The sequence below is a fragment of the Amborella trichopoda genome, chromosome 2 (assembly GCF_054954075.1).
Source record: "Amborella trichopoda isolate Santa Cruz 75 chromosome 2, AtrichopodaSantaCruz75HAP2 v2.0, whole genome shotgun sequence".
Lineage (NCBI taxonomy): Eukaryota > Viridiplantae > Streptophyta > Magnoliopsida > Amborellales > Amborellaceae > Amborella > Amborella trichopoda.
Genome location: NC_142337.1, coordinates 57,234,876 through 57,251,181, shown reverse-complemented (window position 1 = coordinate 57,251,181; position 16,306 = coordinate 57,234,876). Strand labels below are relative to the sequence as shown.

General features: G+C 41.1%; 1 protein-coding gene across 5 annotated transcripts in view; it reads right to left on the bottom strand.

Annotated features, from left to right (window-relative positions):
- Positions 1-1,851: 1,851 nt before the first annotated feature.
- The window catches only part of LOC18431325 (TOPLESS-related 2), a 29,877-nt gene continuing 15,422 nt past the window's right edge, over positions 1,852-16,306 (bottom strand). For 2 of the 5 annotated variants that reach the window (XM_088858794.1, XM_088858796.1), the window contains exons 24-27: positions 6,887-7,069; positions 6,311-6,489; positions 5,565-5,803; positions 2,618-2,922 (exon numbers count right to left, since the gene is read on the bottom strand). In XM_088858794.1, the coding sequence (XP_088714920.1) occupies positions 5,581-5,803; positions 6,311-6,489; positions 6,887-7,069 (585 nt within the window). In that variant the 3' untranslated portion in view covers positions 2,618-2,922; positions 5,565-5,580. Of the gene's footprint in view, positions 1,941-2,617; positions 2,923-5,196; positions 5,804-6,310; positions 6,490-6,886; positions 7,070-16,306 lie in introns of those variants that run through there. The other 3 variants (XM_088858792.1, XM_088858795.1, XM_088858793.1) reach the window with 2 other exon arrangements.

The following is a 16,306-nucleotide window of genomic DNA, read 5'->3' as shown; positions in this document are numbered from 1 at the left end:
GAGTATACTATCCATTTCCTACCTCATGTAACACACATGTTAGGGATACTTTTTAGATCTCAAATTTTAGGGATATCATCTCTACAACCCATATTATAATTTCAGAAATAAACTCTATGTAATAGAAAAAACTCAAGATTAGATAGAGACCGTCCAATTTTTGAAGGGCTAATAGGGGGTGGGTGGGAAATGCCTAGAGAGTACCATTTACGGGGTATATGTAATTTTTGTACAATTTACAATTCCACATAAGCACACAATGTGGCAGATGTGCCTGACATATGATACATTATTGGAACATACATTGTCCATTTCCAATGACGGATGGTCAAGACTAATCATGGAAACATCCACCAAGGCAGATAAATCACCATCGGTCATTGGGAACAGATGGTGGAGATCCCATACCACCAACATATATCGCACACTACTTCAAATAATAATAATAATAATAATAATATATATATATATATATATATATATATATATATATATATATATATATATCGCAGACCACAAATGCATGCAATACTTCCCCAGCAATTTCTCGACCATATGTCGGCAGTACCAACAGTTTCAATGTTCTAGATATTTCAAATAGCATCAAATATGCTATGAAAGATAATTTAGTGTCGGCATCTTCACTTGGTAGTTAGGGCAAATAGGAGCCACAGCATAAACGTCCAAGATACAAATTCCAACAAACCCACCCATAGAAATAATAATTTTTTCTTCCATTTCTTTTGGGGAGTGAATAAAGACCAATATTATTATAGGAATCCAAGTCCAACACTAAGTTAATCAAAGGCATGCCTTCATATTTGTCACTGAATAATTGTTCCCACTACTCAAGTCATCAATTGCAGCCTCCACCATTAGGGCAAAATACAGATAATGGCTCTTTAAACATATTAATACCCTCTAAATACAAGGTATTTGGACCAAGGGTGGAATTTATATAACGTTGCAGCAAGGCACACCAATAAAATTTACTTAGAGATGTCGTTTTGGCATCGAAAACCTCATGATGGCTTCAAAATCTCTTTTTATTCTTAATTATAAAATTTAAAAGTTTCTTGAAAATATTGAAAATAGACGGTCCAAATATCGTGTTACAAGATGCACTTGTTTTTTGTCATGAAATTCATTTTTTTTCTTTGTCTATTCATCTCAAGTCGAGATGATCAGTTGGAGGGTTCTCCTATGCTAAAACACTCCACTGTAGAATGTAGAATTTTTAAGGTGCACCTTACGTTAACATTATATGATTGCTACTTTATATATACTTTTTCCTTTGGACAAACTCATAATAGAAAACCATTTAATACACGGTAATCACAATTAATATGTAGTCACAATTAATCTTGACCATTGGATGCAAAATCTGATTGCATTTATTCCATTGAACAAGCTCAAAGTTCAATAGAATTCTCACCAACTTTAGGAAACACCCTATTAGATTTCATATTGGATGGTTATAATTAATTGTGAACCTCTTTGTACCAAAGGTAAATAGTCGCATTGTATATAATCCCTTGCTTTTTTTTTATTTTTCTTTTTTTTTCCTCCTGGGTAAAAATGTGACATGAAGGTCCCCAGTTCGTTCAATGATCAGATAATTGGGCACCACCATAAGCTTTACAAAATGACCAACATACACCTTCATCTTCTACTACGCACAAATAAACACTTGCTCGCTTTCGAGTTTCCTTCCAAATTATTAAAGCCAAGAAGCTTATGAAATATTCAATGATTTGGGCATTTGACTTGGGGGATATGGAGGGTACTATCATTAGCAAAGGGGGCTGCATCAAAATCACATATTTGAAATGGGTTTATAGAATAATCCTAATCAACAAATTAGAGGCAGATTTCCAGTTGCTTTCAGTGAAAAAAAGGTACAACAACTACTAAGGCCCATGGATGCTTCTTCCAAACACCTGGCACATAGCGACAGCGAGGTCTCAGGACAATAACACTAAACCTTCTCTCTCATGAGGGAATAACAAAACATCCTTTGCCTTCAAACCATCAATATAAATTTATAAATATGAAAAACACCCCAATTAATATTTGAAACGGAGTCTGAAGCCTTTCAACTTAGATTGAGAAGACTGTTTTTCTTTTGACATGGACAAGTTAAACAACGAGGAAAAGGTGGCATTTTAGAGACACCTTGGAAAAATTGCTGCCCACTGCAAGGATGGACACAACTGCACATGAATTCGAACTGCTGAGGAATATCATTGTCCTTCCCTCTTTGGGAGGGATCAATGCGCTGAAATGGGTCGTCCTCAACCCCAACTTCCCCACCCAAAAATGGGATACAAAATGTATAGAAAAAATAAACAAAGGGACCTAAAAGTTTAGGTGATCGAACTGTGCCACCAAGCAATGAATCATCCCGACACCACTGACAGAGATCATCGAATTCCCAAAAAACGGGTGTGATTTTGAGATCATTACAAATATGAGTGGTAATCTATTATAGTGCATGTAAAGTTCATGTGTGGAGGAATCTATGGACCTTCAATCTGAGGACACCATGAAAGCTTTCCAGAAATGGATTCATGGATTGTCTGGATGTGTGGGCAAGATGCTATATACAGCCACTATATCCTTCCAATCTGGGCTCATTCATTCAAATGTATACCATAGCTAGATCATTTTGAATGGGTTCCCCCCCACAGCTTGACTAGAAGGCATTCAATGGTACAAACCCAGCTACTTCAGCCCCAACTAAAAAAAAAATTATTTTGTATTCCTCTACAAACCTTTCAATTTATGAATAAAATACGATAAACGACAATATCATGAAGACAATAAACCCACTCTTACGTTTCCGCATCAAAGTGAAATTATAGAGCTTAACTCCTTTTTCCTTCATGCCTGTTGGTGTTCCAAAAGTACCTGTTCAGAGTCCTGGAGAGGAAGGACAGTCAAGATATAGTAGCTCCAAATGTTTTTAAATCTGACTCACTAATTCGAACAAGGGCTCCACATAATTCTTTCGAAGTGTCATGTGTAAAATAGCAGCATTTGCATCTTACAAAGGCCAGATAAGATATCGGAAGCCAGATACACCGCACCAAAACCATTGAGGTGCATAGCCGAGTACTTAAAAACCTTTCTTCTCCTTGGTGTCCAAGAATCCCCAATTTCAGTTAACCGTTTCATCTAAATGTCCAAAATGCGTAAGAGAGGGAGGGAGGTGGCTCAAAAATCTACAATTTCAGCTAAACATTTCATCTAAAATGTCCATAATATTTTGAGTGAGGGAGGAGGGTCTTTTTTGTTTTTGAGGGGGCGGGGGGGATGATTTTGGCTGGAACCCGAACACCCGTGTTTGTATATTTGCTTTATTGAATGCTACCCTGCATCTATTGGCAAGTCCATTGGTGTCTATTGGCTCAAGTGAGTTATGGAAAGCTTCTCAGAGAAGGGGTTAGTAACCCACTATCACATTATGTCCACACAACAGTGGCTTATTTTACCTGCATACATATATGCCTAAGCATCACACATGTGTTTGTGTGTGCATGTGCATATATTAAATCCTATATTCTCAATGGAAATGGTGGATAAAGTTCTACAGGAACAAAAGATTCTGATACATCCCACCTTTCCCAATAGAGTCACACCAAGGAGGAAGCTCCCACCATATTTTATTTTGAGCACAGAGCAAATCAAATTAGATTATCAGAGAATGGATTTACACAAGAAACATAGCTGTGCATGTTGAGCACACATCTGAAGAATTTGTGAGAAGCGGGCATTTCTCTAAGTCAGATCTCCATTTAGGGTAATATGATACTATCAAGTGCTCATTGCTGAAGGGTTCGTCTCTCGACATGCCAAATTTCTTTGAGTTCATAGTAGAGTCTCTATTCCCACCTATTCCCCCAACTGTACCATGTTCTTCTCCCAAATTTCAAAATATATATTGGTCCAGCCTTAGAACAGGTAGCAGAGATAAGCAGCCATGGCCCATATCTAACAGGTGACATTGAAAATTTTGATAGGATTCTTCCATTATTTAATCCTTCATTTACCATGCAATCATAGACCTTAAAAACAACACTTCACAGACAGTTCAGCCAACCACTGTAGGAAGAGCGGAATGCCTGAGGGGACACTCGCAACCGAGACCTAAAAGTTTAAAAATAAAATCTACCAAATGTCTTTGTTGTGCAAATGATTTACAAAACGAAGTATTACTTTGATGAGAATCTAGATATATATCAGGCAAGGTTGATTGCCCTAGGAAATACCATGGCATACACTAGAAGGGAATAGACATACATCAGGCAAGGTTGATCCCCTTAGGAAATATATAGCATACACTAGAAGGGAATACTTTGATTCTTGCACAAAGATGATAACCATTGCATAAGTTTGTATCTTCTGACGATTGAAAATCAATTGAAGAGTCATCCTTGAAGTAGCAGATAAGGTTATATCAGCCACTTGCAGTGAAGTGGTCCAAATTCTTGCATTTTTGGATATTCTACTCTATTTCACCACAACTCCAATGCTATTAAAATCTCAACACATCCAGTTTTCAATAAAAGAACCATACATAATTGGGTTCAAATATAATAGAGGGACTCATTTAGGATCAAATACCTCATATTGTAAATACAAACTCATGGTTGAGTTCCCTACTGAAGGGATGACTTGGGATAAGATCAGTCTACCAAAAATTGGGGCCACTATTTTTTCTTGGTATATTGGCAGGTTGCGCGATATGCATACATTTGTAGTTTCATATAAGTATGTGCTTAATAGCAGGGAAGTGTGGCTATTATTAGATATTGTATACAAAAGTAAACCAGAAATATATTTTTATTTTTTATTGGTATAGTAAGAATGTTTTGCTCTGATATTATAAAAGACGGTTTACATAACCAATTGATATTCAAATATTTGTCTTTTATCACTTTTATAAAGTGTGTATGGAAATTTGGCCATAACGATTCACATCCAAATCCATTCTCCTTATGCATGCCCAATTTCCAGCACTTTTTGTTTTACTTAAATAAGTTGCAACATATATAATTTGCAGCACAACCATAACAAATAACATACTTTCCAACACATAAATTTTTAGCATAGCACCATTCAATCTAATATATGGTTACGATTCGAAGTAATGCGGCTGCATTCATATCTCAAACTGTTATCACCCCCGGAATATTTGTTCAAATAAAACTTGCATATGACATAACCTATCCCTTAATTAGGTGCAACCAGTACATTGTTAAAATCAAAATTGTGTTCAACTGTTGATCACAAGAGTATAGAAACACTGTACATGATGAGGTTCCGGTTGTCAACAGTAGTGCAATTGATTCGAAGTAATATTTCTTGAAAAAACTGATAAATTTCAACCTTTCCATGTAAAAATTAACAATTAGAAGCAATCCCTGGACTAATTGATTTGCAGACCTGCCTTATGCCATTCCAAATTACCTCGGCAACATGGGAGGCAAAGTAAACTATTTTACATATCATGATACAGAGAAAGAAAATGGAACAGTTATGGGCTCATCATGAACAGTTACCTGCTCACCATGAGCATCATCTAGGGACCTGCTCTGTACTTGGGTTAGCAGCTGCAGTAGAGGAGGATGAACCACCAATCCGGCTATTGAGTACCCCATTTTCAATGGGAACCATCATTCCCCACTTGCCCTCAGTTTCAGCTGGCTCAATGACTTTCACTGCCCCATCGGTCAACCCAACGGCAAACTGATTGGACTCATGTGGATGAGCAGCAACAACAAGTGGGTACACAATTGAACTGTAGCATTTAGAAGCATGAATGAGCAAGAAAGAAAAAGCGACAGATGGCTCTATTTGACAAGTTTAACTAAAAAATTCAAAGACAAAAAGGGCCCTTTCAAACTGGCCACCGACTCCTATTTCTTATAAATTACACCTCAGAAAAAACTTCTCTTGCAATTGAAAGAAAATCTAGAACTTAAAAAAAATTAAAAGACAACGTTTACGGGACTCCAGTCAGTAACATAGCATGCAATACATCTAAAGCCTGATAGTAATTATAATCAAGTCAAATGGATGCCAAAAAGCCATAGTCCAATGGGGTCATGACTGTCCATGGTGCATACCACTCTCCATCACCTCCCATCGTCTCATCCGCCTCCCATGATCCCAATGGACTATATAAATACTTTGCCTATTATGCATGATTTGGAAGGGGAAAAAAGAAGAATGTAAAAACAATCAGCAGTTCTCTATGAGAATCTCTAGTTTGTTGGCCATAGCAATTTGAAAATGTGTATGTTACCTGCTGGTTGCTGCCGAAGCAGACAAGTATGATGACGAGCCAATGCGGCACCGCAGTCTCAAGCTATCAGCATCAAAGACACCCACATTTCCATCACAGAAAGCAGCGTAAATTAGCTGGCTGTTGCAGGAATATGCTGCATAAGAGATAGGTGCGGACATGATATCTTGAGGGACCCACTGAAACAACATATTCAAATTCAGTTTGTCACAATTTACCAAAAAGCAGAAGTTTGGAATGAGGTTGAGGGCAATCTCTCTCTCTCTCTCTCATATATATATATATAGAGAGAGAGAGGGAGAGAGAGAGAAAGAGAGAGAGAGGGAGGATACCAACTACACAAAGCAAAGAAAAAAAAGAGGCTACACAGACTACGCACAGAAGCAAGTTCCAAGGTACGGATGATGCTGGTGGGGTGGGTGGGTATTTGATAAATGTCCAGACCATAGTTTGTGACATATTTTTAGCACTATGTACTTCAGCGTTTAAATCATATTTTGAACTGGTAGCTTTGTAGTTCTTTCCATTTTATGTGAGAGAGAAAAATCTGAGCACAATTGGACTTGAGTTCATTACCTGGCGAACACGCTCCAGCTTCAATGCATCATAAATAGCAAGCTGTGTCTCATGAAAGACCAACAAGCGGATTTGGTCAGAGTGGAATTGAACACGAGTGTCTCCAGAAGGTGCCTTCCCTGTTGGCATCTGGATTGTGATTGATTTCCTTTTGTCCCAATGATCTGTATTCCACACGCAAATCTGCACAGAAGAATAGTTAAAATGGTCACTAGTACCAATATTAGAACCTAATTGCACGCCACCAAGAAACAAGCACCTTTGCCAAGATGTTCATAAAGATAATTGATCCTTTATAGCTGGGGCAAGCTTCTTTTTGGTGGACAGGTTTTGCTTGCCAAGACCCTTCCATTATAACACTTCTATTGTTACCATTATTATCATTTTTTTTAATAAGTTCACTTTTGTATTATCATTATTGTTGTATCAATATTGTTGTTGTAGTCATCATTGAGTTGTATTCACATCTACCGCTATGCTTTCCCTTTTTACCCTCTCGTGATTCTCTACGCTCTTTTGTTTCAGTCTTGAGAGAACCAGACTCAACAGAAGTTGCAAAGAAAGAAATTGGAAGTAAAGCATGCATTTACCGAGGATCGCTGGCAATAGAGAACATGAGTCATCCTGTGTGTTCCCCATATTGCAAAAGAGAAAAACATAAAGGACATAATAGATCGGATTTTAGGGAAAATTATCCCCAGCTCATGATAAGTTTTGGCCAAATCTTATGTTGGGTGCCAACCTAATACAACCCAGCCCCTTTACGCGGGTATGAAACGGATTAAGAGAAAGGTTAAGGTCCTCACCCTTCTTAGGCCAGAAAATTATCCCCAGCTACATACAAATATTCACTAGTCTATCTGCAAGTATTTTTTCTTCACATGGAGAATGAACACAGCCATTAACATTGAAATTCTTGCTTTAGATAACTGTAAAGTTGATCCACAAGTTGCAGTAAACTTCGTGAATGTGGACCAAGAACAATCTGGGACAGGTCCAGCCTATTATATGCGGACAAGCATCCTATCTGACATGATATATGTATATAGGAAAAATATAATGTCATCCACATGGTCAAAAATAAACTACCATGACAATGTGGATTATAGCTGTCCAAGAACAATGGATTGGACACTGATGGAGAGACCTCTCGCATCCATCACTGTCAAACTCATTCTTAGGATAGCAACAACCTCATGGTCATGAGGTTACGATCATACGGATCATATTACACAAGCCCTTTACATGTATGTATGAATACATGTATTAACACATAATATGCAGCTACAGTGTACAACATAAAAATGTGATATGTATCTTCATTATCTTAAAATTATATTTTCTTACATTATAGAGAGAACATAACAAGTTTTTGGCATAGTTTAAGAACATTTGCATCATACTTTAGTATCCATGTGAATATCAGATTCATCTCCAATTGATACACTACTCTAAAGCCACAAAAGCATACATGCAACTTAGGCCCCAACCAAATCTACACACTGAACTTCCCAAAATTTAGAGTGTTGTGATATGCAAGGTTGGCATACTAATATGTTTGTGTTTTTTGTGTGCTTTGGCACAACTTGATGTGCACATTAGATGCATTTGTGAGGTTACTAGGAGAAAAAGGTTTACAGGAGTGAAATTTATGGGAGAAGGAACGAGCGATTGATTCTCTCCAGTTCTCTTTCTCATCTGAGAGCCTGAAGCTTAGCCTCCTCTCCCCTTCCCTCTGTCTCTGCCAACCAAGACTGTATCTTCAGACCCTCCTTGCTTGTAATGAACCCCAGAAACCTTACCCATGACTAATACCACTCAACCTAAGCCACTTACAATCCCCCCAACCCATCCATACCTAAACTATATGAGAACTACGTTCACCTGATAAGACCATTCCCCATCACCAAAACCCTTTCCAGCTGAAGAAGGGATGTCCGCCAAACAACCAACACTGTGCTTCCACCTCCACCTACCCAACATTAACCCCAAACTGTACCAACCATATACAAGGATAACAAGGCCACTAACCACGATACCATATATTTATAAATTTGGACAGAAGCTTCATTTCAAAGGGCCTATAAAGCCTACAAGGGCCCCTCTAAGGTATGTTCAATCCCAAGAGACGCAACATCAGAAAAATTAAAAAATAGGGTAAGAAGATACCAAACAACCTAACTTAGGTTGCCGAGGTATACTTGGGGGAGCTATCCTTTTTACTTTCCTTTTGTAACAGGCGCTCAATCCACCCTCTAAACGAAACACCTCCAATTCAACAGAGATTCTCTCCCCTTGGTCTCAGAATCTAAGTAGACACCATAAACAAAAGGTATGGATTTTGGCAGTGAAAGCCCATTACATGCTTGGCACCCACAAACCTTCAAGCACAGTGGAGACCACTGTGGGGGTTTCCTCAGGACACTGGAAATCCACCACCTTCCCCCCATTGGGCTCTATCCAAATGCTGGTGGAATCCTTGGAACCTGGCTCAATCCCAACAAAAATATAGATCTCCATCAGTACCAATACTTCCTGATTCGCATACCCTGCCTGCTTCAAACCACAATGGCCATTGCAAGCAGCACGAAATGGACCACACTAGTTCTAGAAAGGGCTTCATACACCAGGAAGAAGGCTGGATCATGGTGATATGGAATACGAAATGCCAAAGGAGCCAATATAGTAGATGCTCCAATGGAACGGCCTAATTGACAGGCCATATGTGGAGAGAGAAATCTACAATAGTTCCCAATTCCTTTGAAAGCCTACGGTCAAGTTTGGGTATGCACTCTACTCCCTCTCGCTCAATGCCCCAGATCAACCAGCCAACGGATCCAACTGCTGATCCAAAGAGGAACCTTATTCTGGAAACATCATCCTAGTCCCACACAACATACAGTGGATCGCACTAAAATCACCATAATTCGCACGTGTAGCCTTAGGAGGCTGTACCACAATCCATGTGGAACCACAACAGCTCTAATATATTTTCAAATTCAAATGGCCCATTGAATTCAAACATAGAGTGGGTCACCTTATGGGACAAGCAACCAAAAAGTAAATCCCGTCTCAACCATCCAATGTCCTATCCAATGAACCTCCATTTTACCCCAAAAACCCCTCCCAGACAATATCAGTACCATCAGTAACACAATCGCACTCCATCCCATAAGCAAAAACTCTCCCACTTTTTGGGACTTGGTCCTCCCCATTCCGTCATGTGAACCACATCCACCAATGCTACCACTGGGCCCCACATCATCAGCCATACCACCACCAGTCGGGACTCAGGACACATGGACCTCCTCCCTCCCACGAATCTCAACATGCCAACCCCCAGTGCCCTTATTTCACGACACAACCCCACCCACATGTGCCTGAATGCACCGACATACCCAACATGCAATCCCCTTTATACAGTGATTCCTAAATGCCCACGCAAGGATGCATTGACATGACACCTACACTTGGACATCCTAATCCCTAATCCAACAACCCAAACCAGACATGTAAACCAGCTCTTTTCATCGCCATACATATAGCAAACCTTGGCCCACCTTCCACAGTTTCCCAAGCAGGTCCTCTACCCAACACTTCCCCAAACCAGCCCCTGGTTCCAGTATCTCTCTCTCACCATCACAGAGAACCACAATAACAAAAACCCAAAACCTTTACCCCTTCCACTTTCTACTTCCTCTTCCCTATGCACACATCACCCCCTTCCACCACCTCTGTTCTCCTTCCCCTCTCCCCACTTTCCTTTTTTTTTTTTTGGGTAATTCAGTGGGGATGATGAGCCCCTACCCGTTTTTTAAACCGTTAGCGGTTTTTTAATGCGTTAGGTGAGAATGGAAGCCTCGACCTTAGCTGGGGCACAGGTGGTGCTGCCATCCTTGCCTCTGCCAGCCCCTCCCATCACAGCACCCAACGTCTTCACTGCTTCTAGCCTACTCTCCCCCACACCCCACTACTTTCAATACTGCATCTTCTCCCACCACGTTTCATGCTCATCTTTGCAATCAGAGACGAATCTCCAACCGCCATACAATGCTTTCACCCCCACCAGGGGCACACTTCCAAGCTTTTGACACCCTCAAACATGAACGAGCCCCAGATCCTCTCTTCCCCATCCCCTATCCCAACCCATTATCAACACTGATCAGAAGGCTTTATCAATTGGTCGATTTCAACAACCCAACTCCCCCAAAGGCAGATAGCTATCTCCTGTTATGGAGAGGAAGCCTACCCCAATCTCCCTCAATAGTGAAAGGCCCGTGTCTCAGATATTACACCCATGACCCTTGCTTTGATTCTTCAGAGTACTAGGGTAGGGAATCATCCTATTTGACAAGCTCTCAGGAAATAGACATGATCAATAATGCCCAGGGAGATATCCACAAACTGCTCAAGGCTATAGGTCTGAACTATGACAGGCAGGAAACGGACATCAGTGACTAAAACGAAAATAGTTAGAGAACTTGATAACCTTCCACATCGTATTAGATATGAAAAGGCAGTTCCAAGCTCTTCCTCCAATCCTTTTCCTGGTCCCTTCCCCTCAATCAGCTAGCTTCCTAGGTGCTCTTAGAGATGTGTGGCTTCCTCCTCCTCAAACATTTCCCTATGAAACTACCGGGGTGGAGCGTTAGGGTTTGAGCGACCTTGATAAAAAAGTCCCTGCTTGCCTTTTGCAATAAATTTTTCCCAACATTCTAGTTGTGAACGAATCTAAGTCACAAATCCCCCTCCCTTTCAATTGTCTGGAAATTTAGGGCTGCAGAAGATGCCAATGGGTTGCCTTTGAAGCAACAGGTGCATCCTGTGGCTTCTGGGTCGTTTGGGACCCTACCCTTAATTCCAGCACAAATTCCATAGCTGCATCGTTCTTAGCTATTGTATGCCTCTAAAGAATCTCATATGGCCTTGCCTGGAAATTCACTATGGCACACGGCCCCAATAGAACCCCATCAAGGAGCCAAATATGGGAGGAGCTGGACAGAGTTCACTTCCATGTCATCCGTTCCATGGCACATCAGCGGCAATTGCAATGTTACTAGATGTTCCCTTGAGAAAAGCAAAATTAGTAGGGTCACCACCGGCATGTATCATTTCTCAGATTTATCTATATAAACTGTCTCATTCCACTCAATGGGTCTGACTTCAATTGGTAGAACCACTCAGCCTGCCTCACCCTCTCAATACTGGACAGTTTCTTCTCCACTGAACGGGGACAACCAATCCTCTAGTTCCCACTGCTTCACCTTCCAAAACCTGTTTCATATCGCATACCTAACCTTCTAGACACTTACTCGGGTTCTGAGAGCAGGAGACCATTTAGGCTTGAACTGTCATGGCTTAAGGAGCCAAACTCTCTAAACCTTGCCCCAAAGTGGTGAGCTCTTACTCAATCCACAGATGAGCCAGTTTCCATCTTCAAAATAAGCTACAAATTCTTTAAAAACTTCTTCAAACAGTGGAGCAAGAAGCTCCACAGCTGCCGCAAACCTTCGCCCCCTCCCCCCCCCCCCCCCCCCAAAAAAAAATAAAACTAAAAAATTTAAAAAGACAGTGAAGCAAACAGCTCCCAGGCAATTTTGGAACAAGAAAAGAAGCCAGCTGCAATTTGTTGGAAGTTTTTCAGCTTTTATTTTTTGGGGTTGAATCCCGGTCTGTGGGATATGCCTTACTTAGGTGATCTTTCTCTCCTAGGTCTTCCTTCTGCTCCTTCACAACTCTCATGGGTTGTACATCTCTATTTTTTAATCACTTGCTGCTCTCTCACCCTCCTCTCTCCCTCTCTCTCTGCCCACCATCCCCCACCCCCAAAAAAAAACATATTATTGTTTCTCACTCCATGCTCTCACTATAACCCCATTTCTTATCGCTCTCTGCTAGACTTCTCTACGCTCTCTCTCCTAACACCACCACTCACTATTTCCAAACCTCGATTATTTCTCCAATCTCATGAGACTCGATGTGTGTTATATGATTTTTTTGCCTGTACAGATCTGAGCAACCAGTATGTGGGCTGCCTACACCTGCATCTTGTGAGTTTTTGCAAACATATTTGATATATGCATTAATATTAGTCACCATTTTTTCAAAAAAGAAGCCTGAGAGGAATCACTGATCTGGACTCCATTGAGGAAACTAGGGTCTTAAACCCAAGAAGAAAGAGACATAAGAACTCAGCTAACATGAGATTCTCAAGGAAGAGGAAATCTTCTGTTATGAACACTCTAGGGTCAAATGGCTTAAGCTAGGAGACTGAAGTAGTAGCTTTTTACACAAAATTTCCAATCGCAAGCATCGGTCAATACGATAACCCAGATCAAGTCGGTCCTACCCTATACAGCCATCCCCAAGAAGTTGAAAATCCAATCATCAGATTCTTTTGAAAACTTTTCTCTATCCAGAGGGCCATCAATCAACAATGAAAGATCTCGACTCCCTAATCCTTCAAAGCGAGAGAGCTTTGTGGCTTGAATGCCCCTTCTCAGAGGAGGAAATTCTCAAGGCAATCAAGGATCTTGGACAGGTCAAAACCCCTGGCCTTAATAGTTGCCCAGGAGCACTCCTTAATCAATTTTGGAATATGATAAGCCCTAACATACTTTCCTTTTTCAATGAATTTCACCACAAAGACAGAATTTAGGAAGCCATTAATGTTACCTTCATGAACCTCCAACCTAAGGTCAAAGGGGCAGAGGACCTCAAAGACGTCAGGCCAATTAGCTTGCTCATTAGTTTCTATAACCTTCTTTCTGAAGTCCTTCCTTCTTGCTTGAGAGAGGTGTTGCAGTGGGCCATTTCACCAAACCAGGGGTTTTTTGTTAAAGACAAATCTTGAATGTGGATTTTGTGGCCCACGAATTCATTCACTCTAGACACCTCGAAAAATCCCCAGGGCGGTCCTAAACTTTTCTGGGAAAGAACATATGATCATATAAAACGGGCCATGCTAGAGGAGATATTTTTTAGAAATGGCCTTTGGTGAAAAGTGGAGGCTTTGCAGTCTCAGCAACTTAGTTCTCAAGCCTCCTCAATGGCCACCCCAAGTGCCATTTCCCTTCCTCCAGAGGCCTAGGTAAAGGGTATCTCCTTCACCATCTTTATTTTTTGCCACAATCATGGAAGTATTCAGTAGACTCATTGAAAGATTGTATCACTAAGGGCTTCTGATGGCTCGATTAGGAAATCACAACCGGTCATATCTCACCTTCAATACACCGACAACACCCTCCTTTTTGTGATGCAACCCAAGAACAAGCAGCACCTTGTGGCTTTTCTTAAGATGAGATGCCTCGAACTAGCAATGGGACTCAAACTCAACATGACAAATTTAAAAATAATGGGAACTATCACCACCAACCAAACCATCCATGCTCTGGCTAAACGTTTGGGCTTGTGTTGTCCAGCCACTGCCAACCAGGTATCTTGGTTTACCCGTGTACATCAGGAAACCGAGCAAGTAAATTTTCGACCCCATTGCAAATCTGCAGGGTGGAAAGGTAGGTTCCTCTCCCTTGGTGGGTCCATTCACTCCTCAAAGCAAGCTCTCAAACCTCCCTATATATAAAATGTCCATTTTTCAAATGCCTGCATGTATAGCAACTCAACTGGAGCATCGAATGTGGAACTTCCTGTGGTATGGAATAGAAGAGACTCATATATTCCACCTAGTGGCATGGCACAATATTTGCGTAGCTAAATCTCAAAGAGGACTGGGTATTCATGGTCTCTGAGGCTGCAACATAGCTCTACTTGGAAAAAGGTGATGACAGTTTGCCGCTCAAGAGAATCACCTGTGGCAAACTGATGCCCGGCATAAGAACCAGATTGAGGCCTCAGGGTGGCTACTTAACTTTAGTACCATTGCCGGATTCTCAGGGGCATGGAATTTCTTGTAGCCAGCTACAAACAGTTCCATGAGAATATTCCTTTCTGGGCAAGGAGGGGCAAGCTTGTCTAATCTTGGGTCGACTTGGAAATTCCACACTCCAAGCTCGTTTCCACACACTTGTCCCATTGGAGTCCAATCAGAAAATCACAGCGGCAAAATCTTTCGAGATTTGTGACAAAACAACAGTGGAGTATCCAAATGTCAGAAGAGTCTTACAAGACCATGAACTCACTGACTCCAAGACATTGTCCTCTCTAATGCAAAAGGCCTTCCTGCCCAGCATCAGACCTCATAAGATGATTTGGGCTCTTCACCCTCCAATACGTTTACTATTCTTCCCTCTATCACAGCCTTCAGCAGCAGTCACTTTCCCACTCCACCCCCCTCTAGGTGGTCAAAATACAAGCCTTCAATTGGATTGCAATCTCCAAGAGGGTAATCGCGATATACGCTATGTGCAAGCCAGCCGAAGAACCCCATGACGCCTCTTCCTACATGCGAAGTGGCCTAAAAACTATGTACCAACCTCCAATAAAACTTCTAGTGGTCGTTAGTGCTTCTACAGTCAACCCCTCAAATATTCTAGGTTTTCCTCTGACCCCCATCGTCGACTGCAGGCATATTCCTATGGCATGATGCAGTGGCTGCTACAATAGGGGTGGTGTGGGAAGAGAGAAATACCAGAATTTCTGAAAGGTAAGAGAGACATCAACACAAGCCCAAAGAATCGTATCCAATGCTTTGGTCATCTTCTAGGCAAAAAACACAAAAACCTTTGAAACCTATGCCACCACTGACTTCCTCATTAACTGCAGCAATGCTTGATGGAAGACTGCCCACTATATCTTGACCCCCACTATAGTGACTGCCTGAAGAAGGTCATATCAAATTAATTTTGGATGGTTGATTGCTCAGCAACTGTAGCCCAGCCAGCTCAGGGAGCCTATTCCGGGACCGGGACCACCGCAGGAACACACTCCTTTCCTTCTCGAGTTTCAGCGGACACAAAGACTCCACAATGGCTGGAACTATATCCCTTCTAATCAAAAGATTTAACCAAGATTGGGGCACCTTTCTTGTGATCAAGGGTGACCCCAAGTAACGTCATCTCCTAGACATCAAGTTCATCACCTTGCCCATGGTGACTCGAACACCTTTCTGACCAAACATTCGAACTGTGCAGGTTTACACATTACTCCTTTCGGCATACATGGAAGAGGCAAACACCAAAGCTGAAACTCTAGCCAAAGACAGTGCTACATCAGGGAGAGACAGTTGGACCATTTTGGTTTGAGTGATGGTCCCACTTTTGGATTACTGTTCTTTTTGGTTTTACACAGGAGCAATCCCACATTTTTTATGTGTAGAGCACTAACAGAGTGCATGATTTCTTGGGATCTATAAAGCGCCTGATTTGTGGGATGCCATTCTTGACTCCTTGTTTACACTTACAAAAAAGCTAACCTTTACTTCAAAAAAAGGGGGTTGCTATACATGTTTGGAGCATTTTCAGT